Here is a 24,715-nt window from a genome sequence, read left to right as displayed (position 1 = left end):
TGGCACATGAGAGCGATCTAGAAAAGCTACCTGTTCATATGAGTTAAAATGTGGCTTGAAAAATTGCACCGAAGACAGCTCCAAGCTTAAAATCCAACTGGATTCTTCCAAGGATCTTCATCAAATAAATGTTGTCACCCATAAGCTATAAGTCCTACTTACTGCTTTATGTTTTTCTAACAATTCTCTGCAACTCTGAATGCGTAAACTTTTTTGGATCCGGTTTGGTAGAAGCTATGACTTCATCTTTCCTAATTCCCTTGACCTTGCAACTCCGCTCTTCTCCTTCTGTTATTCTTTAATAAAATTTGGGATGGGGCTTGCCAATCCCACTCCAAACCTCACAAGAAGTAGGTTAACCGAAGCCACATGATCCACTCCTATCTGTGGTCTGGTCTTTGTTCTTTAATTTTAACTCTTGGTAAGTTCCCTAGCAAGTGAGAACATGAAGGTTTAAGCACCAACAGTATATTATAAGCACCTATTCTTCCTCAACCCAGGCACTGATACCATGTTAACATCCGGTCTAAAAATCTAGGCTTTTAGGTGGAAGGGCCCAAGAGTATATAAGCACCACAAGAATCATATGATACTATATATTCTTCCTCAACATCAAGATTAAAGAATTAAAGCAAAGGAATATAGAAAACTATCTGCACTACACCTGTCAGCTCTCAAATTGAGAAAGCTCAGGCAATTCATTCTCAGTTTCCTTTCAGTACACAATAAAGTAGAGAATAATTACACGAAATGAACAACATATTTGCAACTATCAGTAAATAACTTTATTGCATGGCAGATGGCTCATGCCTCCTATTCTCCGTCAGGTGAAATTTATATTTCCTCGATGCTCTTCCTTTGTGCTATACCTCTATCTGAGATGAACAAATGTACATATCGCCTTCCACAACTGTGGAATTGCTTATTTTTTCCTTTATACAGATATGAACCTGCTAATGTCAATAACTTGATTTGTTTTTCCTCTCATCTAGTTAAGACATGTTCTCAAAAGGCATGCCACCACTTTGCAGCTGATTAGATCCACCTAGCATAAATTTTGTGGCAGTTCAATTATGTTCCTCATTGCTATATTATCACGGACTAGCATCGTCCGCATTTCCGTCTTGCTGTGCTTCATGCCTATGGAGAACCAGCAGAGAAGCACTTGCAGAGATGCGGAATGATCTAGCAGACCCCATAATTGTCCTCTCTTGCGTTCTACCCACGTCCTTGCAGACATTATCTAGTATTGAGAGGAAGTCCCTCACAACCGTGAAGATCCTAAGAGGGTGGGCTTCCTCCTTTGCTGCATCCCCATGGAAGTAGTCTGTAATCTCTTTTACTAGGCCCAATGCCTGCTTCTCCTCAGCCTTAACCCGCTCAATCTCTCCTTCTGCCTCCTTAAGAAACACTTTCATTGCCTCAAAGAACTTACCTTGGGTGCACCACCTCTCAAGCTGTAAGACTGACCTTATCTTCGCAAGCCCCATTTCTAGCTTTGAGACGTAACTACTCAGGACGTCTGAGTCCATCCCAGCAGCTTTCTTAACGTTTCCAAGCTCATTGCTCAGCCCAGCAACCACTTTTAAGCCTTGTTTCTTGAATTGCTCTTCCCTGGCATTTTTAGGAAGATCTTCTGCTGTTGGTTCAGAACCTGATCCTTCTGATCGGATGATCTCTTGGACAACAAAATGGAGCAGTGTTTTCTTCCCATCTGTCCCTTTCACATCTGCGAGCTTTAGAAGAGTATCAAGCTTGAAAGCTTTTGCCTCACCTCGATTGGTGCCCACATTCATCCAGTTTCCGGTCCTCAGGACAGCTTCCAGGAGTTTTAAGAATAGTCTACTGCTTCTTAGATCTTCACAAGCTGCCTAAAGCATATTGAGAAAATATTAGCTGACTGATGCATGGAAGAATAAAATTTCTTCTTTTTCTTTAGTTCAGAAAGCTAAAAGGATCACAATCATAAATGCACAAATTTGTAATCAGAAAAGCTTTCGTATTTCAGAACAGTGCTTATATTAGATTTTTATTTTTCTAATTTTGAAAAAACCATGGCTCATGCTGTCCTATATGATGTAGATCATATAGTTATCTCATACTAAAAAAATTTCTATGTATATGGTGCACTGTTTTGCTGTAGTTTTAATAAGAGGTGATAAGTGTCGATAACAAGAATATACATGCGGACAATTTAATTGAAAGAGGTTTTATGTTATATTCCTTCTGTTTTTTAGATTCATATGCTTACTTATAAACAAGCTCCCATGAGGAAGAATGATGCAGCATTAAAGAAATAGCATTTTTACCTCTAGAGTTTCAAAATATTTCCTTAGGTAATTGATTTCTATCTCAAAATTGGCCCTGTATAGCATTGCATCAACTCTTTGGAAGGCAAAAGGTATATCCAGCACTGCTTTTAGAAAGCGCTCTGCTGACCCAAGCTTTGATATATCACCGTTGTAGTGTCGGAGTTTTAATTCTTCCTCCTTTGTTGGAGTCATCTTGACCAAAGTCTCCAAAAGCTCAGCACCTAAACATTCAGGATTACCTGTAAGAGGTGTCAATTAGAACCGCTCTACCACTAACACGTAGATTCTTGTGTGATTTATAAATGAAAGTTGCAGAACACCACTTAGACAAGCAGTTCGCAAAACAGAGATGTCACAGATTTTGTTTATAAGGTAGTAGCCTATTGCTTGTAAAAATTTAAAAAATGATATTAATAGATAATTGTCACAAGAAGATGATAATCATTAGATAATCAAAATCATCTTCATGAACAAATCAGTCATCTGATGACTAGAATAAGGTCCTAAAAAAGCAGGTGAATAAAATGGCACAACAAGATACAATAAAGTACAGGGAACAAAGCACTCTTCTTGTCCTAAACAAGAGCCTATGTGTCCAGAGTACTACTAGGCAAACATTTCTATGATTCTTCTGCTTGAAGTCAGAAGCCAGTATTCCTGGTAAGTACCAGTTGCATCCTGAGAAGAATTAAGGATTGCATATTTTGGAGTGAAGCACTCCTGATATCTCAGTTTCTTGGAGTTGTATGCACTTCTTTTTTTCAAAAGCATCATAAACAAGCAGAGGATCAAATTAATTCAAAATTAAGGCCTAAAAGAACATAATCAGACCATGAAACCCAAGTAAGTAGCTCCAAAATATGATGTCTGGATTTGCAATTATTGACTCTAGCATGACCACACTAATTGGTGTCCAGCACACAGCTTCTGCCATGATTTTTGAGTTTCAAATTTCAAATTTTTGAATTTAAAATTTGCGGTGGTTCTAGGTGGGTTGAATGGATATGGTCCAGTCTTAGGTTTTGTCCTGGGGTAGAATATTTTTGGGCTGGTTTTTATTTTTACTTTTGCTTTCTTTTGTTTCTTCCCTTGTCCTTAGTAATTTGGTTTGCAGACATCCTCCCAGATCCTCTAAAATAATCTTGTGCATGTTCTCAGCTCTAAATTACTTTGGATTCTTCCACACTTTCTATCACTGCTCTAGAGGTCATTAGTACAGTAGGAAAGTTTTTAAGCCTAGGAGTTGAACAGTTCTTGGCTAGTGAAGATCTTATTTGGAAATACAGAAATCTATAAGTCCAGAAAGCTATCTAGATTGGACAAAATAGGTATGTGCTGATTTTGCAAGATCCAAAGGCTGTCCAAAATTTTCCTTCATATCTTTGATCCATCTTAATATATGTTACATTTTTGACTATCTATGCAATTATCCTATCCAAGTTCTCTATGTGAAATACTTTGGTGCCGTGTGGCTCTTCTTTGGTGGCCTCTTATCAAAGCTGAGATTTTTAAATTAGTTGTAATGAAATTCATGTAAATAGTTTCATATGCCTTTCATCATTGAGTTTGCTCTGACAATTATATGAGACAGTTTTGCAGGAGCACATTTAAATGCACATAAGACTCACATTTTTATATCCTATCTGCATGTTTGATTCCTCCTTGTAAGCCTTTTCATAAGTTAAGATAATTGTATAGAAATTTTCTGTTATAGAGAAAAAATGGTATAGAAATATTCTGTTATAGAGAAAAAAATGTTATCTATATGAAAAAGATATCAAAAGAAGAAAAAAAAATGTTTTGTCTGCAAAATAGAGAAATTTTCTGTTATCTATATATGCATGCAATCATGCTCACCAGGTGTAAATTTTTATAATGGTAAATATTTTGCTTGCTTTTCCTCCAAAACTTGTTCCTCAAAATTTCATAGTATTACAGCACGGGATAGCCATGATGGGACCTTAATGAAGTTAAAAAGAAACATCATTGGAATCTACAAATCCTTGAAAGAAATCTACTGCTCTATTTAATTGCTGCAACATCACTTTATGGATGGATGAATGCCAATCCAGCCTTGATAAAGAATTGCTTTGTAGTCCATCTGGTTGGTAGCTGGAAGATTCTTTCAAAACTAACACAGCTACCATGATTAATTTTTCAAAGGAATTTATGGGTTCAGCCATCCATTGGATATGGAATCTCCAAGGCATCCTTCACTAAGACGGTACAATGAATCCCACAATGGCTTTTTTGAGTAACTAAAAACTATATATGAATGTGAATTTGATAATTCATTACCATTATATCAAACACTTACATATAACTTATAATTAAGTATAAAATATATTACAAGTAGACAAATCTCATCTACATGCCTATAAGTTTTAAGCAAAGATCGAGCAAAAGCATGAATCTTGTGAATCCACTACTTGAGGAGTTTCATCTACTGCATAAACCCCTTTTATGCTTAAAAGATCTCTCAAAGACCCAAACAAGTCTCATATCTAAGAAAAGCTACCTTTCTCTTGAATATATGAGAACCAAACTCCCAATTATTTCCAATTTTCTACATAATTTCAGCCATTATGCCTAGTTTTAACAAAGGTTTTAATCAATGTATGCCGAACCGGCCGGTACATACCGGTCCGGCCAGCTACCGGTACGCCGGAGCCGTCGAAACCGGTACAGGCCGGTTCCATGCCGGAGACGAAGAAGACGAGAGAAAAAGAGAGAGCGCAGGGAAGAGAGGGAGGGAGACCATCTTCGGCCGCCATTAGAGAGCCGCGGAGGGGGGCGGCGGAGCCTGGCGGGGGACAGGAGAACCCGTGGGGGTGCTGCGGAGGCCGAGGCCGCGGTCGCATCCACTGTTTCGAAAGAAACAAGGGACGCGGCCGCGGTTTTTAATTTAGGAATTTTAAATGAAGTCGGCCGCAACCGATTTGCCGACTTCACTTAAAATTTCCAAATTTAAAACTGCGGCCGCGTCCCCTGTTTCTTTCGAAACAGTGGATGCGGCCACGGCCTCGGCCTCCACCGCGCCCTCGCGGGTTCCTCCGCCCCCCGCCGGCCTCCGACGCCCCTCCGCGGCTCTCCGATGGCGGCCGAAGGTGGGCTCCCTCCCTCTCTTCCCTGGGCTCTCTCTGGTTCTCTTCTTCTTCTCCGGCTCCGGCGGAGAAGAGCTTCCCGGTTCGTACCGCCCGGAGCACGGTACGAACCGGAACCATACCGGTCCGGTAGGCAACCGATACGACTACCAGACCCGGTATGGCGGACCTTGGTTTTAATCTTGGTTGTTATAGTTATCTCAGTCGTGATTGGTACTGAGATGAAATGATATAACATTTAATATGGGTGGCGATTAGTTTCGGCAAAAAAATAAAAACAAGTGTGATAAACCTAGGATCTCAGCCAAAACTTGAACCTGAGACATTAGTAATATCTAATGTTTCAAAATACACCTATTGTATGTGGATGGTCACGGGATTGCATAGTATATATGCAATATGCAAGCCACCTATGTGGGTATATTTGTCCTTTTTTTTATAAATTAGGAGGGGCTAATCCCCACCTTTGTGTACACCATACCTACCCAACCCTCGAACTCCAATTAGAATTGAAACCCGCCCCCTTGCCCAAGAGGTAAGAGGTAATGCCATCAAGCAAGTAGTTAGTGGTATATGGGGGTGAATATGTTATTACTATTTTTAATATTTAAAAAATAAATAAAATATGTTAAGTACAATAAAAGAAATAATAAAGACAATAATTTTTTGGATAAATGATGACAATAACAGCTAACAATTAATAATTGCCATGTAGTACTTGACATCTAATAAGGATAGTTATAGAATAATTAATATATAATATAATTAGTATCCAAATTAGGCCCATTTGAGATCCACACCAGACCTAAATATCAACTTGAACCTACTTCATCCGCATGGGCCCATATGAAGGTGTGTTACATGTGGCCCCAAAAGTGCTAAGCAAACTACATATGCATAATACTATGTAAACCGCCTTTTTCAGCTCATATGCGATATGATCGTATATAGTAACTGTATATAGGCAATGTGGTGTGGTTATGGGAGCGTATCTGCATACATAGCCACATATGCCGCATTTTAGAGTAATCGGTATATCACATGATTTGATAAAAACATAATTAAGGATTGCTTTACAAATAACAATGCCTTTATTATGTCTACTTTTCTTTCCTCAAAGATTTCTTCCTAACTTTGCCTCTATCTATCTATCTATGTAAGAAACCATTGTTTTCATCTTGGATGGAGTTTGATGAGATCAAGGATTAAAATACTGTATGAGTGTGTAATGGTCATGTATCAGTATAAAACATAATACAATACACCCATGTATCTATTCAAGGTTTCTTGAGATAGAATAGTACAACATAGCACATACCACAGTACGTATTGTGATAAATAGGTTTTTCAAATTTTAGACAAGACTAAAGAACCCATCTGGAACATATAGAAATGAAAGTGGGGTAGAATTAACTCTGATAAGGGGCACCATGGAGAAGGACCATCATGGATGGAAGCAATGGAGGAGATATGTTCCTCGTTCAAAAAGTGCCCTTCTAGAAGCTGATCCGAAAGATGGCACAAAACTTCAAAAGCAAATTTTGCTTCCAGAACTCCACCTTTGCCACCCTTAATGAGGTAGCAAAGTCCTATGTTTTGGGCCTCTTGGAGGGAACCTCTTTGCCTTATGCTAACTGTGCCACCATCAAGTCCAATGAGATCCACATAGCCCATTATGTTCACAATAAGGCATGGTAAGTGTCAAAGATTGTTGACTCTACGCTTCTTACTAGATCCATGCCTCTTCGATGAAAAGAAAAATGGAGAAAGAAAGAAACTCTAAAAAAATTTAATGGTGATTAGAGAATACTGGCTGATGATATTGTATTAGCCAATGTTTCGGGATCTATCAGCCTATAGTGGCCGAGATAATATACTTAAATATACTATAGATCATTGTTCGCCGTACTGGCATAAATCGGGCGGTATGGGACGTATCATATCATATTGGTTCGGTACTAGTACCTAGTATGGGAGGCGTACTGACCCTTGGTATACCGAAAAGACTCTGTACCGTACCAATACAGTGCTAGTGTCGCACCGATACGGGATCTGGTACCGAAATGACGAACTATGCTATAGATTTATATTAGTAATTACTCAATACCTATACAAGCCAATAATTTGGCTGAGATATCATTTGAGATAGAAATGTTGACTTCTAAGGAAATACTTCTCAGAGGATAAATTTGTTATCCAAGTATGCTAACAAAAATGAAGAGATTATAATGTTAGTATGTAACAATATAATGAAAAAAAAATAGCTCCATAGAACAATTTGGCTAGTTCACAGAACTGGTTAAAACTTCTAAAACTTGATTTAAATTAGTTAGTTTCAACCTAAACTTACCAAAACTAAGTCTCATAGTTTAGTTTTAAGCAAGGTTCGTCATCTCGGTGCCGAATCTTGTACTAGAATCATGATGATATGGTGTCAATACGCTCAGTACGTGGGTTAGTTTAGTCTACCGAGACTCGATATGCTCTCTGTATCAACTTTTAGTTTGGTACCATATGGTATGGTATGCCTAATATAGGATGGTATGCATTGGTACTGCGAATCATGGAACTTTCAAGTTTCATCTAGATTGTAGTCAGATCTTCAAACCTTGAGAATTAGGTTTTATTTGATAGATCACATTCTATTGAAGGTGTATATCATTAAAACATCCATGGCTAAACAATGGATACAACAATATCCCTATGACCCCCAATCCTCTTTCACCTTATGGCAGATCGAAGATTCTGTGAATGCCAATACAATATAGAAATATACCATCGTGTTGCTCTTCATGATAAAATCATCTCAGTGATATATAGTCTAGACATAAGGATCAAAATGTCAAAGTGGATTAAAAGAAAAAAGAATTTTTATGACTCCTAAAAGGTAAGAACCTTGGGGCAAAAAAATGCATTAGGCAAGAACAAAAATGATCATGTTTGAAATAGAAATAACCAGGCTTTAATGTACAATATGCATTGGGGCAATGTCACCATTCACATCTTAGGCATACATACCAAATATGTTGGTTAGTTCAGAGTTCAGACCATCGATTCAGGTGTTGTAATTTACTGGACCAGATTGTATGGTATGTTGTTGTCAGGAACAAGCACCGTAGAAGAATGTATGTACCTTGCATGCTAGTCTGTATCAGTCTGTGCCAGTGAATGGAAGTTATTGTATTGGTTTATAGTCCATATAATATAACTGCAAACATTGCCAGAGTTATGGGCACAAGACAGAGGTATGTACCTTTGTATTATGCACAACATTCTATACCAGTCTGTGCCAATTTAGCATGCACCTAGTTGGGTTGATATGGAGCCCTACTATATGATCAGGAAGATGACTGGCACAGAATCACATTGTACGGCAAATGCCATGCTAGCTCAATCAGTGTGAGTACGAAACTTGGTCAAAAAGTACCTTTATGCATTAAAGTTTGACTGATTCATGTGTATCACACTTAGTTCATGCATTCAGGAATCTCAAGGACCAAAACCATGTTTCGGACCATTTTGATCTCTTTTCTTGAAAAAAAGCATTGTTTAAACTATTCGCAAATACTTTGAACTAGAGGCCATACTCTTCTCATTTTTTTCTTCATTACACTGGGATCAGGCTTTAATGACTAAATCTAGATCCTTAGCCCTGCTTTAAAGGCATCTAATTGACCCTTGAAGAATATCCCTTACATGTTGGATGACCTGTTAACAAACACCGCTCCACCCAACTTACTCCCAGGCATTCTTGAAGGAAAAAAAGAGATGATTTGCTCTCTTTCTGGAAATTTCTCCCTCAAAATAGTAATATAGCAGAGAAACTGAGACTTCGAAGCCACAAGACAGCCCTCAGAACTTAATGCAAATTTCAGGTAGTGTGTTTCGATTTAATAGAAGCTCATAATGTCTTCATAAGTTAATTGGAGATGGTTGTGGAATTAAACTGAAGGCAAGGACATTCTTTTACTACCAGGTTAGTCAAGCAATTGCTAACAAAAAGAACAAACATCATGCAAAATGCTTTAAAAACAAAATTTTGAAAAACATGACATAACAACAACTTATAGTTACCGGTATGTTCAATATATATGAACTTCTGAGCATTAAGAACCACTAAGCTTATGATATTTCTATTTCTTTTTCGTTTTCATCCATTTTACATTTCCATATGCACTGTCAACACAACATGCTCACTGTTTATGTTTCTGTTCCATTTTGACATTCTGTTTTCTACCCTAGCAAATTACAGCAAGTTATAATCAACTAAGCATACTAAGAAGATCAAAGAATGAAACAAATGAACTTATTCCCTTTTTGATAAGGTTTTCTTAATTATTGGATTTATTCAGCTCCTTTATTAAATGACTAAATTATTCAAGGTTATTTCCATTCCTATTTGTCACGCCCCGAATTCGGATCATGACACGGCCGTGCTATTGCAATATTAAACATACAATAACACGCAGCCACTTTAAATCTTCAAATTAATTATGAACAACTATATTCTTGAATGTCATCAAGTGTTTCATCAGTAAAAGATTGATTACAAAGCATCTAAAAATAGCAACATTTAATATTTCATTTTCTTTTCCCATAACCCTGAAGCACGTCGCGCTCCTTGTTTCTAGTATCTCCTATTCATCTGTAAGAATATAAATAAATTGGTGTGAGCTATAAAGCTCAGTAAGTAAACAAGCATAATCTTATCGGATCAAGCATAATATTTTTGTATGCCAATGCACTATTTGAAGAACAAACAGTTGTAATAAAGAAAGCATTTTCTATAATCAAACCAGACATAAACCTTTTGTCTTTATTCCATGCTTTGAAAACGTACTCATCATTATTCTTGCTTTGAAATCCGTACTCATCATTAATCATGCTTTGAAATCTGTGCTGTTATTATTCATGCTTTGAAATCTGTGTTTGTAATGAAGTAAATATTTCATATAATCCAACCAGTCATAAAACTATACAAGTCCATTCATGCAACTTCATAAATATGATTATGCATCATAAAACTTTTGCCATTACTCCATACTTTGAAATTCATACTCTCAAATAGTAGTGTAGCTATGGCCGCTCTTATTCCCACGGCAAGGCCTTTACCACTGCAGGGTCATCTTCCAGTTACTATTACCCACTGGCGGGGGTCGTAAAGCCAAGTTATTTTTACCCATTGGCTGGGGTCGTATGCCTAGTTACTGTTACCCACTGGCGGGGGTCGTTCATAGCAATCTGAGAGTCCTTTAAAACATATCACGCTTTTCATAAATCTTTTCTCATAGATACATTGGAAAGTGAATAATGGCATCATGCTGAATAAAATTCATGATCATGCTGAAAACTTTATTTTTCTTTCCATGCATCTTTCTACACCATCATAATCATGTGTAAATAATATAATAATCATGATGGATGGTATTTATCCAAAATCATGCAATCATTTGCTAACACATGTTGGATCCTAATTTTGTGAAAATATAAATAATCATATACAATTTCATAATCAAATAGTCACAAGTATTTGATAAAACATAAGATTATATCAGGGTTACTTATATTTTCCACAATACATATACACAATTCTAATTCCATAAATAATACTTTTTCATCATATAAAACGTGATACATGATCCATAATAAGATTAAAACAGGTTACTTACATTAATTTGCTCACCAAATGTGAATTCTCCAATACCTAGCAAGACCATTAAATTACATGTCACTTGCACATTTAATTTCTATTTATTTATAATCCTAAAGTCATTTACAGCTCATCCATAGGACTCAATTTCATTTTCGGATCCATAGCCTAATTCAATTTCTGGTTCAGGCCCATGGCCCAATTCAATTTCTGGTTTTGGTTTAATCTACTTCCTGGTTCGGATTTGATTCCATTTCTGGTTTAGGTCTGGGTCCATTGCATACTGGTTCAGATCTGACTCAGTTTCTGGTTCAGGTTTAGGTCAATTGCATACTGGTTCAGGTCTGACCAAATTACTGGTTCAGGTCTGGGTCAATTGCATACTGGTTCAGATCTGACCAAATTACTGGTTCAGGCCTAGATCAATTGCATACTGGTTCAGATCTGACCCAATTACTGGTTCAGGCCTGGGTCAATTGCATACTGGTTCAGTTAATTCTAGGTTTAAGAATATTGGGATCGGACCAGGGCCCAGCCCGGCCTCAAACCTTTGAAGCCCGGTTCATATGAAGCCCACCGCCGGAATCAGGCCTAATTCAGCCCACAACAATTTTTATTTTATTTTTCTTTCTTCTTTTCTTTTCCTTCTTTTTTTTTCTTTTTCTCTTCTTTTCTTTTCTTTTCTTTTCTTCATTTTCTTTTCTCTCTCTTTTTCTTTCTTTTTCTTCTCTTCTCCTCCCTTCCCAAACCTTCTTCCCCTTCTTTCTTCTTCCCATCCCGATCTCCTTCCCCTTTTCTCCTCTTCTCACATGAAGCGAGGAGGCTTGTGGGACGCTCGGGAGGAGGCCGGCCCGAAGCCGGCGGCGCTGCGGCCAACCAGCGACCCTTGTGGCGGCCGTGGTCCGGCCGGCAGCAGCCACGACCTGGCTGGCCACTCCTCTCCTCCATCTCCGGTGGGGAAGATGGAGGCTCAGGCACCTCCGAGAGGAACAAAGGCCTCAGGTCGCCCCGATCCTCCCTCTCCGAAGTCTCCGACTACCAAATCTAGGACCACCATCACCGGACTCTCTTCTCTCCATTCTTGACCGCTCCTCTTCCCCTTCTTCCTCGGTGGGAGAAATGGAGCTTGAGGTCGCCTAATGAGAGGAAGGGTGAGAGGAAGGTTTAAGCATGTATTAAGGCCGGATCCATGGAGTGCTAGGTTAGGGTCGGACTAAAAATGTGAAGGAGATGATCGGGAGGAGGACGGTCTTCGGCTGTCATCAGCCGTGGTCACGACTGAGGCCGATCATGCCAACGCCGGCTCAGCACACCACAGGTTAAGTCTTCCCCCTCCCTTCTTTTCTTCCATTTCTCTTTTGTTTCATTTCCTTCTACCTCTGTTTTTTTATCTCATGGCTAGATTGGATCCTACTTGAATGAAGTATGAATGATACAAGGCAGAAGGGATCAAGACTAACCTAGCTCCAGAACGGCGCTGTGATGTTTCTTCCGGTGATTCAGCGACGGTGTCGAGCTGGAGATACCTCCTCCTCCAGCGCCGCCGCTCTCGATCGATTTCCTTGTAGCAGGAGAAAAAGGGAGTGAGGGGCAGTGAGAGGTGAGGAATCAAACATCCGTGAGAAGAGCCCCTAGTTCTTATAGCACTCGGTGGGGAGGGAAAAGAGTGGTGGTGATCGTGGCTGTCAGGCGGTTGTAACCGCCGGACAGTTAGCGATTACCGCCTCCATCTTCTTCCCGAAAGGCTACTTGGATTTTCAGATGGGCCAGCCATGTTGGGCTTGGCCCATTAGTCCACTGTGTGTGGGCTGGTCCTCACACTATTGACCTAGACTATGCTGTGAGTCTATTACAAAACTACAGGATGTTGTACCCCAGACTTGCTAAAAGGGGACTTGATGTTATATGAGAGCATAGATGGTGTTTCTGGCTGATGATTAAAAGTTTCTTCAATGGGACTTCTGAAATTTACAAGGTCTCAGTGATGTTCTAAAAATTCACTCTGCCACTTATACTGATAAGCACTTTTTTAAAAATAGCTTAAATAAATAGATAATCTATATTGGTAAAATTCGGAAAAAGTCTGACTGGTTCTCCATCTGCATTTCGATATCTTTCGAAGATCAGAATAACTAATGGATGAATCTGGAGAATCTTCGAGGATGACTGATAAAAAAAAATATCTTGCAAAATAATCAATTGTTGGCACCTAATTTTCGAACTAATTAACATTGGCACCAAACTACTCATTGTAAAGTCAATTTTAGAGATGAAGATATATATGTAACAATCCAGGATCTCATCCAAAATGGCTAGCCGGAAAGTATTATTTGAGTTTATTGATTATGTATAAGTACCCAAGATCTACCCAGCGAATAACCAATGTGGGACTAAACATACGCCCGCACGGATCCTCACATGCTTCTCTCATTTATGCCCCGATGTCTTCGTCGGGATAAGGGTTCAAATTCATTCAAATCTAATCATAAGCATTAGGATCGGCTCGTGGTCAGTCCCAATGAATTCGTGTTGCAGTGTTCCCTAGTCTACATAGGTTATGGACTAGGTCTGCTCTGATACATTAGTAATAACCCGAGACCTAGTCGGAGCTTTGGGAGTATCGAAAAAACAGAAAAACTTTGTTTAGAAAGAGAAACTCTGGTTCCAGAGAGAGAAGCCAACGCTAGTTCTCTGGTTGATCTGCAGCCTAACGGCTAGTCTCTGGCGGCCGTGCAGGAACTTCATGGCTGCCGTGGTGGTGGGAAGTGCGCTGGGCTGCGACTCTGCGTGACCTGCTTCATCGACGGGTGGTCTTCGTCGACAGGGTCGTCGGGGGCTGAGGCGAAGGGGAACGCGTTGGGCCGGCTTGTCGGGACTCCTGCGTACCCGGGGGAGGGTGACCGACACGGTCTTCGCGGGCAGCTCGGCGTCTCAGTGAAGCACCTCCGGCTCCTAACAAAAGGTTTTTTTGCAGGGGGCATTCCATCTCCATGGATCGGAAGGGGAAGTAGCCAGCGGCAACGATAGTGGAGGGACCGGCGAGAGGAAAAGGTATGACCAACGGGAGCGGGCGTGGGGCGAACTCCGGCACCTGGTTGAAGCCAGGGCCGTGGGTGACTCAGTGGCCTACGACCGCTGAGGTGGAGAGGCTAAGCCACCACTTCCTGGACGTTCTGGTTCTCCCGGAAGAACCGATCGCGGCGGCTCGGCTCGCGTGGGAAGGACGGGCGGCGGTGGTTCGCAGCTTCGGCCGCTGCATCCCGGCGGAATGGGCGGCCAAGGACGTGGCCGCCCGAGCTAAACTCAAGGAGGTGGTGGCCGTCCCACTCGCGGACGACTACCTCGCCTTGAGATTCCGGTCGACGGAGGACCGGGACCGGGCCCTCGGCGAGGGCCCGTCGGTGGTGGCGGGGCAGCTTCTCGCCATGAGCCCCTGGGTTCCAGACTTCGAACCCAAGGACGACACCGTGAAAACGACTTTGGTGTGGCTTCGCTTGCCCCGCCTACCGCCGGAATACTGGTCGACATCGACTATTCTCCATATCACGGCTCGGGCGGGCCGGCCGATTGCGGTGGACGAGGTCACCGAACAGCAGGCGGCGATGGGTTTTGCCCGAGTAAAGGTGGCGGTCGATGCCACCGAACCCTTGTTACCGGAGGTTTTGATCCAAGGGAAGACGAAGGTGCGATGGCAACCCTTCGTCTTCGAAAACGTCCTGATGCTCTGCCCCGGTGTGGACGAATGGGGCATGCGGAGGCGGCCTGCCGCTTTCCGGCGACTGCCCGAGCCAAGGGGGGCCGCACTCGGGAGTGGTGGATCCGGGGGGCGGTTCGGATCAGCCGCCTCCGGTTGCTGGGGAGAACCAAGGGCCAGTCTACGGCCCTTGGATGCTGGCGACGCAGCGGAGACTCCCACGGGAGAACCGCCCGCCGCGGCCGGGGGAGACGACCGAGCCCGACCCGAGATCGGGGCCGGCCTCGACCCGGCAGCCACCTCAAGCGGCTCACCCGAACTCGCCGGCGTCCCCGGTGGACACCGACGGTTGGCAAAAGCCAACGAAGGTAGCGCGCCGTCGGTCGCCGCTGGCCGGTGGGGGAGACGAGCCGTACCCGGAACCCCCATTCGGCCACTTTTGAGTCGACCTGGCCGGTGAGCCAGGAGTCGACTCGGCCGAGTTTGGGGACCCGAGGCCAAGCAAACGGGTTGACCCAGTCCCTCGGCGGGCCGACCCGGGGCCCAGTGGGGCTGTTGCGGTCCGGGCCCAAAATTAAAAAAGGCCCAGGCCCCAAGCGGGCCTTGGCCCGCTCGGGGGCCCAGGGCCGATGGCCTAGCAGGCGGTCGGGCCCGCTCAGATGCCTGCCCAGTGCGCCCGGGCCCAGCGAGCTGGGCGCCGGACTCGTGGGCCGGCTACCGAGGCCCAGGGCGCGCCCCACGCCGAGGGCGCACCCCGCGCCGTGGCCGCGCCATGCGACTGGGGCGCGCGTCCGCGAGGGGAGCAGGGCCCGCGGGCCGGCAGTGCCACAGGGTCGCGGGCCGTGGACGCAATGGTCCAGGCCACGCCCAGGGCTGGCCCGCAGGTGGTTCTGGGCTAGGCATTGGAGGGCCCACATGCCCTAATTTTGGGGGCCCACAGGCCTAGGGTGAGGGGGGCCCACTGGCCCAGTCAGCCTTGGGCCTGGGGGTTCAGACGGAGCCGGACTTGCTGGACCAGGTAGAGCAGACCTTGGTTAGGCCCCCTAAGGCATCAGTAGGGCCTTTCCAATACAGCCCACCCTATCAGGAGCTGGAGTCAGGGTTGGGGACCCCTATGGCCGCTGGCCAGGCCGTTTCCATGGGCATGTCCAGCGAGCCGCGGCCGTGGGACACTCATGAGGGCCTTGGGAGTTTGGCCCTCCGCCACCGACTTTCGGTATGCTGGAGGAGGCTGCCTCAGGTGGGTGTGAGGCCGGGGACCACCCTGTCTCGCTCTTGGAGAGGAGCACGGCCGAGCCGCAGCTCTTAGGTATGGACCACCCAACTGTCACGCAACGCGTTAGGGCGGCAGTCATGAGTGTCGTATCTACTGCATGCGACGGGGATGAGCAGCAGGGTGACCTGGGCTGCGAGCCTGAGGCTGCCACTACGACTTTGGGAAAGGAGGAGTCTGAGGCCGATTATGTGGATTGTGATCCATGATGATTGTGGCTTGGAACTGTAGGGGGCGGCCAAGCTGTCCTTCATGTCTTCCTTTAAGCGGTTGGTACAAGTCCATTGTCCGGAGATCTGTTTCCTCCGTGAGACTCAATTATCTGGCGAGGGGCTTAGACGACTGAGGCGTCGCCTGGAGAGGGACTGGGAGACCTATGCAGTGGACTCTCAGGGGCTGTCGGGAGGCATCTTGGTCCTGTGGAGGCGGGGTGTGGCGACAGTTGATGTTTTCCACAACTGCCCCCAACAGGTGGTCATGATCGTATCGGAACCCGACACTGCTCCGTGGGTGCTGTGTGGTGTGTATGCGAGCACGGATCATAGGGTCAGGAGAGTCCTCTGGTAGGAGATCACCAACCTGGCCTCCCAGGGTATCCCGACGGTGGTGGTGGGTGACTTTAATTGTTTCCAGAGCGCGAGTGAGAAGCGGAGAGGTGCTGCCTACACGGATAGAGTGGACAGGAGGGAGTTTCGTGATTTTGTATTGCGGAATGGCCTGGTAGACTTAGGTTTCTCCGGACCACAGTTTACCTGGTGTAATAACCAATATGGAAGTGTTAGGGTTTGGGAGCAAATTAGACAGGGCCTTTGCGTCCCCAGATTGGATCCTTCGATTCCCTACCTGTCGTGTCAGTCATTTACCTCGGATTGCATCGGACCACTATCCTCTGCTGCTGTCCACTTCCGCTTTGAGAAGGTCTGGCTATCGTACCCCAGTCTTGGGATATTGTCCGTGACGCGTTGCGCCTCCCGGTTCTTTCACCGAACGACGATTATTCAGAAACAGCAGAGCATGATCCACTCTCTGTGAGATGGGTCTGGCCATCGGGTGGAAAGTGAGCCTGCCGTCCGACAGGTCTTACTGGATTTTTTTCGTGCTAGATGGATGGAGGAGGATGCTGGTGAGGGAGACCACCCCTTGAGGGCGGATGCGAGTATCGATGTTGATGAGAATGCATCCTTGATCCGACCGGTGTCGGCACAGGAGGTGCAGGAGGCAGTCTGGGCTTTGGCACCGGACAAGGCACCGAGACCTGATGGTTTCCCCCCTTTCTTCTTTCGGCAGTATTGGGGTATCATTCGGGGAGCTGTGGTGGAGGCTATTCAGTGCTTCTTCACCCAGGCAGCGATGCCTGAGGACTGGAAGGCCACCTTCATCATGCTCATCCCGAAGCTTCAGGATGCGGCTGAGCCTTGTCACTTCAGGCCCATTAGCTTGTGTACAACCTTATACAAGGTTGTGACAAAAATAATGGTGGGCAGGATGAAGCCCCTTTTGCCTGGCATTATCAGCCGTGAGCAGGAGGCTTTTGTAGCCGGCAGGAACATTTCCCACAATGTCATGCTGGCTCAGGAGATGATGTGGGATCTTCAGCGAGCGTCGAAGCGGAAAAGTTTGATGACAGTCAAGCTGGATATGGAGAGGACTTATGACAGGATCAGGTGGAGTTATCTTCAGCAAGCACTGGAGGTGTATGGCTTCCACAGGCGGTGGATTGGATGGGTCATGAGGTATGTCCGAGGGCCAAGGTTTTCTATCTTGGTCAACAGCTCTCCATCATCTTTTTTTGAGTCCACCATGGGCTTGCATCAGGGATGTCCCTTATCCCCTTACTTGTTTATTATTTGTGTTGACACTCTGTCTCATACCTTGCAGAGAGTGTGCGCCAGCCGGAAGCTGGAGGCCTATGTTCCGGCACCGGAGGCTAGGCCTATTTTCCACTTACTCTTTGCTGATGATTGTCTTCTTCTGACCAGGGCGCGGGCTACTGAGGCACGGGTCCTTCGCAGGGTGTTGGCGGGCTACTGCGCAGCATCAGGCCAGAGAGTGAACTTCTTGACGTCAGCTATATCTTTCAGCCCCAGCACGGAGATCAGAGTCAGACAGGAGATCCGAGGGATATTGCAGATACAGGAGCAGGAGGGGACATTGACTTACCTAGAAGTTTCTATCACTGGTCGGAGGCTACGGGTGGCAGAGTGCTCGGGCCTGGTGCAGCGATCCAGAGTAGGCTGGAGGGATGGAGGGCATCCTCCCTATCCATGATGAGGAGATTGACGCTGGTCAGATCGGTGTTGGGGTCCATGCCAGTGTATCTCATGGCCAATACTGTGGTACCAAAGACGGTTCTGTTGAGGATTGAGCGTCTTCTTCGGAGCTTCTTGTGGGGATCACACCGTGGAGGCCATGGGGTGCACTTGGTGGCCTGGGAGCAGGTCTGTCTGCCCACTAGTGAGGGCGGTCTAGGGGTGCAGTCCCTCTTGGAGAGGCGTGAGGCGTTCATTGCCTGGCATGTGGTTCGGTTCATGTTAGAGCCACACGGATTCTGAAGTCAGGTGATGGCAGCCAGATACGGTCGAGGGGTTCAGAGGTGATACAGAGGAGTCGTCGAGTCTCCTTCATGTGGCGCGAGATCGGAAGGTATCTGCCGACAGCATCGGCGAACACCAGGTGGTTGATAGGCGATGGGCAGAGCGTTGATGTGACCAGTGATCCGTGGGTGGACACCCTTCCTCTGAGGTGCTGGCCGACCATGGTTGCTACAGAGGCAGCGGAGGGGCTGCGGGTGTGCGACCTCCTAGCACCAGGAGGGGCAGAGTGGGACGGGACCAGACTTCGACAATTGTTTGGGGCACACCTAGTTGAGAGGATCTATTCTATTCCGGTACCAGGATGTGCGGGGCCAGATGTCAGGGTGTGGGGTACTTCGTGTCAGGCCAGTGTGAGATTGGGTGATCTCTTCCGTACTATCCAGCGGGAGTATGAGCCGGGGCTGGACTGTACTTGGATCTGGAGGTCCGGGCTCCACTCGAGGGTAGCCCTCTTCTTATGGAAGGTGATTTGGGATCGCCTTCCGACGAGAGAAGTGCTGAACAGGCGTGGCTTAGGGCTCCCCATAGAGTGTGGGACATGTGGAGCTGAGGAGTCGGTGGACCATGTGCTTTTTCAGTGCACATGGGCGAGGTCGATATGGCAGTGGTCAGGGATCTCGCAGGAGACTTGGAGTGCGAGGACACAGTTTCTACAGGTGATGAGACAGTGGCTGGCCAGTTCGCGGACTTGTCAGAAGGCTATTAGAGCGACTTGCACGGCACATCAGATCTGGCTGGCAAGGAACGCTCGCATATTCGGTGAGCGCAGGGTGTCACCAAGGTTCATTGCGGAGTTTGCTCGGGCACAGGCCATGGAGATCAGGCCCACCCGTCCTTCAGATAGACCTTTGTTAGCTTGGGACACCCGGGGTTCCCTCTCTGCTTCGGCAGCTCCTCAGACGGTATTTTTCACCTAGGAGCCCCCACCCCCGAGCTTCCTCAAGGTCAACTTCGATGGGTCAGTGCAGGATGGCGGCATGCGGGGCGGTGCAGGTTTTGTGATACGGGACCCGTATTCCAAGGTGGTGGCGGCAGGCGGCTGCCAGCTGTTTGACACATCGATTCCAGGGACAGAGTTGCGAGCAGCCTGGGCGGGCCTTCGACACGCGCGGGTGGTGCTGCAGGCCCGATCGATCATTTTGGAGGGCGACTCGGCCACAGTCATCGGATGGATTCGGAGGGAGTCGAGGGGTGAGAGCACAGACCACCCCCTGAACCGAGATATAGGGATGATGATGAGAGATGGGGGGGCTTTCAGGCCAAGCATGTATTCAAAGAAGCCAACGGGGCGGCTGACTGGGTGGCTGCCTACGTGGCCCACCACTCAGGGTTTATCCTTTGGTCCGGAGAGGGGGAGTTGCCATTGGCACTCCGCGAGTTGTTGTATTTTGACTTTATTGGGTGTATTCATACACGTCTTGTATGAAGCACCCATTTTAAGCCAAAAAAAAGAAAAACCCGAGACCTCACCCAAAATGGCTAGCCGGAAAGGATTATTTGGGTTCTTTGATTTTGTATAAGTACTCGATCTACCTAGTGAATAACCGATGTGGGACTAAACATATGCCTGCACGGGCCCTCACAATATGTAATGCTCAATCTTTTTGAGCAATACTCAGGATTTAAACCCCGGACCTCTTCCAAGGGCAAGCCTTAGGGGAGATGTGGCAATTGACTAAGGTAACAGTTTTTGGAATATGCAAAGATATCAATCATAGACTTAAACCTCTATAAAAGTTGCTGACTTGTTTAGCTGCCTAGAGACTGTTAAACTGCATATGCTGAACTACAAGGCCCTTCACTAGGTTGTATAAATGTTGATATCGTTCATGGAATTGAACAAATCATTTATGAAGGCTCCTGGATATCAATAAAGGATGTAGTAAAGTTGACATAGAAAGGTGGGTTGAGGGAACTAGGAACTGATGATATCACACAAATGGAAATCATGTGATATGAAAATGTCTAAGTGGTTTGAACTTGAAAAACTCGAGTATCAAGAAATTTAGATTGAAATTAAAACTGGCCTTCAACTTTCAATGCATCAACCGTAGACTCAGGGATTTTTTGTTTTTTTGCATTCTCCTCCAAAGGAACGATTGAATTAATAGAAACTTCTTGCTTGGACCAATTGCCGGGGCTTGTTAAAAGAGACAAAGGATTTTTTTTTTGTTTTTTTTACTCCAATATTGTCATAGTCTAAGTTCTTTTAACTCGAATACTGTCCGTCCTTCATGGCTGTAATTGTTACTGGTTTCTGCCCAACTTTTTTTGTTAGAAGTCATCTTCAGTGGCAAAGTGCTAGCTCCAGCTTGTATGTACTAAAAAAGCATGTTATGCCAAGTGAACTATATCACAAACAAACACATTTCCAGTCACTTTGAAAATAACTTCCTTCAAAAATACAGTGACATGGGAAGAATTCCCCCAGCTTTGGCATGAAGACATCGGACAACCTATCACCATCCATCAATAGATAAGAGAAAATAATTGCTAACCGACACAAGATTAGATATAAAATGATGCTACCTATTTTATTTTTATGAACAGCATGACACGAGCAAAGAATAGCACTCGATGAATAGGACAGAGGATAAGAACCCTCACCATCTAAAAGCGCCTCCGATACCTCCTCTTGCATCACATTCAATGCCCTCAGGAGTATTGCTATGTTCTGTGACTTCTTTGGGTTTAACACTCTGTTCTCCTGCTTGAATGGCGGAAGAACCAATCTTCTGTTGCTGTCTTTAGGAACTAGATTTGTGGCATTGTTGACAAACAGAGCCTCAATCATATCTTCATTCAATCTGCCAAAGAGAAAACACAAGCAGAACAAAGAGCAATGAGCTTGCTTACATAAAAAAAAAAGGAAAAAGAACAAAAAAATGAGATTTTTAGGACAAGCCACAGCCTATATAGTCTTTACCGGAATGAGCTCGATTTCAATTGGTCCCAGATCAATGGCTGATCCGAACTCGCCGTCACTCGGTCCCAGTGCAGGGGCTTCAACTTCGGTTTCGCATCACCCTCCAAATCGTCTCCTGTTTGATCAACTGGCTGTGACGAAGAGCAGACATCTCCCTTGCTAAATTTGGAGATAGGAATTGGGATGTTAATTGGAGTACGTTTGGGTGGAAAAGGCTTCAATAAACGACGCCTTTGAGATAGTTCAGCTGGCATTGGCGCCGCAGGAGCGTCTGAAGGCGGTTTGTTTCTCCCTGCAACATCTAGAGCTGGCGGCGGCGGAGGCTGAGATGGCCGCATTCCGACCATATTTTCATTTTTCGGAGGAGATGGCGGTGGTGGTGGAGGACGTTGAGGCGGCGGTGACGGTGGCGGACGTTGAGGCGGCGGCGGCGGGGGCGGACGTTGAGGCGGCGGCGGCGGAGGCTGCTGGCTAATCGGTGGTATCATTTGTTTGGCATCGGATACCGAACCATTAGAAAGCTGCCTTCTTGGAGAACTTCTCCGGGACCGGGGAGGAGAGCTGTCCTCCGTAAGCACCAGCAGCACGTCCTTCCCGGCGCTTACTACGCGTGGGACGCTCTGGCGCGACACCGGAGTGCTCGGGCTCCCAGTAGTCATCGACGCCAACGACCGCTGCGGTTTGTAGAACGTCGCATCATCGAACGACGCCACTGGCGGAGGAACGAGCCCACGCTGCAGCTCCGGCGGCGGCAACGGCGCCCCGGCCAGCGGCCGCAGCTCGGGGCTCGGGTGGTGCACCTCCACTACCCGCTCCGAAATGAACTTCCGATACGGCGATCCATTCCGCTCGCCGCTCACCCGCCGGCTCGCCGGCTCCATCGTCCCGAGGTATAAAACCTCCAACGCGGCGGTGGCCGCGGGGCGGCCAGGTGTTCGCAACCGCCCTCCTTCGGCGACTAGTTTGGCGGAATCCGGTGGCCTTCTGATTCGGTGGCGGTACAGGAGGAAGCCGGAGAGGAAGAGAATGGTCAATGCGGCGACGGAGACGGAGACGCCGATGGCGATGTTTTTAGTGGTGGTGGAACGGGAATTGGAGGGGGAGGATGGGGCGGAAACATCGGTAGCAGTCGGGGTTTGGCCGGCGGGGGCAGGGGGAGGGTCGGAGAAATCGAGAGGGGGAGGAGGAGGGGTCCATTGGATGGGGAAGAGGGGCTGGTGGAGGACTCTGCGGCTTCCATGGCCGTCGGACGAGGAACGGACGGTAGAGAAGAGGAGGGAGAGTGAGGCCAAGAATGGGATCAGTGGATTGAGCTTCATGGCTTCGGGATTTGGCTTAGTTTTGGAGAGGGAGAGAGAAGAGAGAGAATGTCGGAAGAGAGAAGGGAGGGAGGAAGCCCCTTTGGACGGCAAGAGCTGGGGTTTGCCCGGCGTAAGGGAGTGACGTCAGATAGAGGGTGCCGCCATATGGTTCGTAAGTTCGCTATCGTTGGTTGGAGTGCTTTGTCCTACGAATGGACACGTGGCATGAAAATCTATTTTGTCTATTTTTAGATTTTTGGTTAAACTTTTATCGCATCCTCTGTTGTCTACATACTCATTATTGGGAGATGATCAGATGTATAACCCAGAAGACAGAACATGAACTGGGCCACCCCAGGGCAGGGGTATTTTAAAATTTAGATCTTGATCTCCCCGGAGATAAGTAAAGGTTCTTAACCTTTCAGGACAATTGGGTTAAAGAGCAAGGAACGATGTTTGGTCATTACCTAGTAGCAAGATGGAATCATCGTAATGACAATGTCGTCACTTTTATTTGATTTTTTTATGGTGCATAGCATAAAAGGTAACTCAATCAGCAGTTTCACCTTTTGATAGATATGAGTGGCCCAAAAAAAACAAATTCTCCTAGATATTCTGAAGCAGCAAGTGTCGGTCAACAGTCACCTTCAATGTAGATACTTTTTTATGCAGCTCTCAGCTCTGTATCGATAATAGACTCGTCGAAGATATGCCAACTAATCATAAAGTGCACTCGTTCTCTGACTCTAAAATACTGCTATCAAACTTTATATTAAAAAAGGGGCTCCTAGGAGATAAAAATAGCCCTGTACAAGCTAGTTGGGAACCCCACTTTTATTTGTTTGAGAGTGAAAAATTTATTATTTTTAACATGGGTTCTCTTAGCCAAAGTTTGCCGATTATAATGACAACGGCTCCCTCTTTTCCATGGACCGAAGATTTCTTGCGACGTAGCCACTTAGGGCCACTGCCCTCTTTTAAAGGGAAACAGATTCACATGATATTGTTATATAATAATATTGGCACTAAGTCATGTCGTGTGATGTTACTAAAGAATACTAGCCTCCAAAGTGCGGGGAAAACGAGCGGAGGTCTCGGTTGCGCGGACCCTTCTTGTCTAGATAACGCGCAGGCATGGCGTTTGTCGTGCTAGAAGGTACAATTTGGTCGTTGTCCTCATTGGATGGGCTATACACTTGTTAATTCTTTCAGACCCCAAGTCAGGATTCTATTTGATATGATATCTATGAGATGAGACTCTTGTCTTTGGTTTATTTGGACAAACAGTGAACATGTAAGATGCTTTAAAAAAAGTTCCTTCCTATTTGTTACATCATCATTATAATTAAGCATTACTTTATCACTATGGCAAATTGATGCTTTCTATCTTGCCATACTCTTGTATTTAAATCATGATTAATGCACCCAGAATGGAACAAGCGTTTCACCCAAAGGGTGGTCTTCTAACTAAAGAAAGCATTACTCCCAGATTGGTTAGTGAAGACTGCTTGTACTTGACTTCCATGGTAGATATGGGCCAGTAGATCTCTCACCCATCTGCATAATTACCTTTTAATGAAGGCATGATTGATACAAATGTTGGGCAGGTTTAGTTTGGATGTAATATGTGACCCTGTTAAATATTCCGAGAAAAAAAGAGAATAAAAGAAAAAAAAAATATGTAAGGAATATATTTAGCCCTGCTCAAGTTCAAATATTCTTCTTTGATGGTCTAGACCCTGTTTTTTATGGATATTTGTGAGTGTTGTTTGTTAATTTAGCACTGCTTAAGTTTAAATAAGTCTTCTTTGTTACTTTAGGAAAATGGTGCTTCTCATAATGAGGGAGCACTTGATTACTC

At 45.4% G+C, this 24,715-nt stretch overlaps 1 protein-coding gene across 1 annotated transcript; it reads right to left on the bottom strand.

Moving 5' to 3' along the window:
* Window positions 1-654: 654 nt before the first annotated feature.
* Window positions 655-23,102, bottom strand: LOC103718578 (formin-like protein 8). Its single transcript, XM_008807467.6, has 4 exons — window positions 21,554-23,102; window positions 21,235-21,434; window positions 2,310-2,551; window positions 655-1,871 (listed from the first exon to the last, which is right to left on the bottom strand). Exons 1-4 carry the CDS (start codon window positions 22,870-22,872, stop codon window positions 1,095-1,097), a joined length of 2,538 nt encoding a protein of 845 aa, XP_008805689.5. The 5' UTR covers window positions 22,873-23,102; the 3' UTR covers window positions 655-1,094.
* Window positions 23,103-24,715: the final 1,613 nt, after the last annotated feature.

The sequence above is a fragment of the Phoenix dactylifera genome, chromosome 15, assembly GCF_051530095.1.
Source record: "Phoenix dactylifera cultivar Ajwa chromosome 15, Ajwa_hap1_PhDact_Kaust_v1.1, whole genome shotgun sequence".
Taxonomy (NCBI): domain Eukaryota; kingdom Viridiplantae; phylum Streptophyta; class Magnoliopsida; order Arecales; family Arecaceae; genus Phoenix; species Phoenix dactylifera.
This window is presented reverse-complemented; position numbering and strand designations above follow the sequence as displayed.